This window comes from Penaeus chinensis, chromosome 8, assembly GCF_019202785.1.
Source record: "Penaeus chinensis breed Huanghai No. 1 chromosome 8, ASM1920278v2, whole genome shotgun sequence".
In the NCBI taxonomy this organism is placed as follows: domain Eukaryota; kingdom Metazoa; phylum Arthropoda; class Malacostraca; order Decapoda; family Penaeidae; genus Penaeus; species Penaeus chinensis.
This window is the reverse complement of record NC_061826.1, coordinates 2,068,467-2,070,966: the sequence shown is the minus strand read 5'-3', so window position 1 is coordinate 2,070,966 and position 2,500 is coordinate 2,068,467. Positions and strand designations below refer to the sequence as shown.

Here is a 2,500-nt window from a genome sequence, read left to right as displayed (position 1 = left end):
GATAGGTAGTCGGGGATGTGGTAATAGTGATGTGAATGATGATGATGATAATGATAATAATGGTGATATTAATTTCTCCATCAGTATTGTTATATGTTACCGTTGTCATTATTACTATCATATTTTATTGTTCAGATAAAATACTAATGTCAAGTTGCGATTCACAGATATTTCTCTCCGCAAATTACGTGTACATTGGGGCTTAGCGCTGTCGGTAAGTCCTTTACGTGCAGGCGGAATGAAGCGACGAAGGAGACAGGAAAACACACGACCAAGTCGAAGGTCTTACTGCTCCTTCAGTCGAAAAGACCTTTGGCATATTCGTGTGGTATCCTGTTCGTCCCTCCGTCGTTTTATTTCCAGTTCAGCACGAATCTGTTCACAAACCGCCGGCAGTTTAAGATAGGAGGCAAAGTATTGATAAATCTGTCGGTAGTGGCAGACTTGTGGGCTTGGCAGCTGACGTCTCCCCTTTTCAGGTGAAGTCGATCTGGGCGAGCATCGAGGAGGAGGCGGGCAGCCGCGGCGGCCTCAAGCTGCTGAAGGGGCCGCGTCGGAAGAAGAAGCCCCCGGCTCCAGCTGCCCCCTCTGCGCCCCCTGCCCCCGTCATGCCCCCGCTGAACGGCCCGAGCGCCGCGCCGGTCGCCGTGTGCTCGGCCGGCGCGCCCATGGCCCCCCCGCCCGCCATGCAGCACCACTGCATGAAGCGCCTCAACACCATCCAGCCCAAGCCGCCGCCGCCCAAACCGCCCATGATGGCCGCCCCGCCGCCCACTCACAGCCACATGCAGCAGCCGCCGCACGCCCCCGTGCCGCATACCCACTGGCTGGGACAGGCGCCGCAGTACCCCCACAACATGACGCCCTACCCCATGGCTCCCCCCCCGACGGCCGAGTACTACCCCATGCCAGGGCACTTCATGGCACAGTACACGCCCGCGACCATGGGCACCTCGCCTTAGGAGACTCTGGAAAGTTTTGTTTTTTTATAACTGAAAGAATAGAACAATTGGAATATTTATAAATATTATGGATACGAAACTTCATTTCATAACATTCCACGTACAGTCGTGTTGCATTGGTCATTATGGATTTTTTACATTGAATGAATTAATACACATCATGCCGATATCCGTTCCTTGGCGTTTACTTCGTAACTCTCAATCGTTACGGAAATGTTTGTACTATTTACATTTCCAAAAAAGATAAGTTCAACAAATGAAATGAAGGTACACCACACTGCCTAATTTGTGTTCGCTTTACAATATTTTTTCACATAACGAGTAACATAATGCAACAATATATTGATTTGAATTGGCAAAAATAAAAATATATGATATTAAATTATTTTCCTGATTTACATTGAAACCTGATTCTGATGATATATATATTATTTTTATTATTATTATTATCATAATTATTATTATTATTATTATTATTATTATTATTATTATTATTATTATTGTTATTATTATTGTTATAATCATCATCATCATCATCATCATCATCATCATTGAAATTACATTGAAACCTGATTCTGATGATATATATATTATTTTTATTATTATTATTATCATAATTATTATTATTATTATTATTATTATTATTATTATTAGTATTAGTATTGTTATTATTATTGTTATAATCATCATCATAATCATCATCATCATCATCATCATCATCATCATCATCATCATCATCATCATCATCATCATCACCATCACCATCACCATCACCATCACCATCACCATCACCATCACCATCACCATCATCAATCCACTGCATATCAATTCCTGTCTTGCGTTTTTTGTTTCCATTCTTGGCCCTCCTCATGTTACCTAGACTACATCCCGGTCTAAAAATCTCCGGTTACAGAAAGGCCGCCCCACGTTAATGAACCTTTGTACAAAAAATATAAGATGAGAATCCGACTTACTAGCATTGCTTGATGACCTCTCTTTCATTAAATGGGATTCTTGGAGCTTTGAGAAGTTACTAGACGAGGCGGAAAACAGAAAATACTAAATAGCGGACACGTGCTCTCTTGGAGAGGTAAACCCCAGGGTAGTAAGCAAGAATTAGGGATAGGTTTCGCAGTTCACAAAAAAAATAAAAATAAAAAAGAATATCGTGGAACTCCATAATGTAATCGAAAAGCGCCTTCAGTAACAAAAAATTAAACAATAGGTACAACTTAAAGATTGTTCAAGTCCCTGCTTCAACCTGCAGCCGTAGTAGTGAGTAAATAGAGAGCTTCTATGAAAATATTAATTTAGCGATCGAAGAAAAAAAAACATTTCACAGTAATTATGGGAGGTTTTAAATGCCAAGATAAGTAAGAAGATCAGGAGAAAACCATAGATGGGGATCACGGAATAGACGCTAGGAAAGAGAGGGGGCAAATGCTAATCGATTTTGCCTAGGCTCGATCACTCAGTATCATGAATACATTCTTTGAAAAAAGACTGGAGCGGAAATGGAAATGGAAGTCGCCATCTGA

General features: G+C 41.5%; 1 protein-coding gene across 1 annotated transcript; it reads left to right on the top strand.

Annotated features, from left to right (window-relative positions):
• Positions 1–22: 22 nt before the first annotated feature.
• LOC125028211 (extensin-like) lies at positions 23–1,340 on the top strand. The gene is made up of 2 exons (XM_047617607.1): positions 23–214; positions 480–1,340. The coding sequence occupies exon 2, from the start codon at positions 609–611 to the stop codon at positions 960–962; it is 354 nt and encodes a 117-aa protein (XP_047473563.1). The 5' UTR covers positions 23–214; positions 480–608; the 3' UTR covers positions 963–1,340.
• Positions 1,341–2,500: the final 1,160 nt, after the last annotated feature.

Excerpts from the sequence above, each read along its gene's own strand:
- LOC125028211 (XM_047617607.1), top strand. The coding sequence starts at position 609 with ATGCCCCCGCTGAACGGCCCGAGCGCCGCGCCGGTCGCCGTGTGCTCG.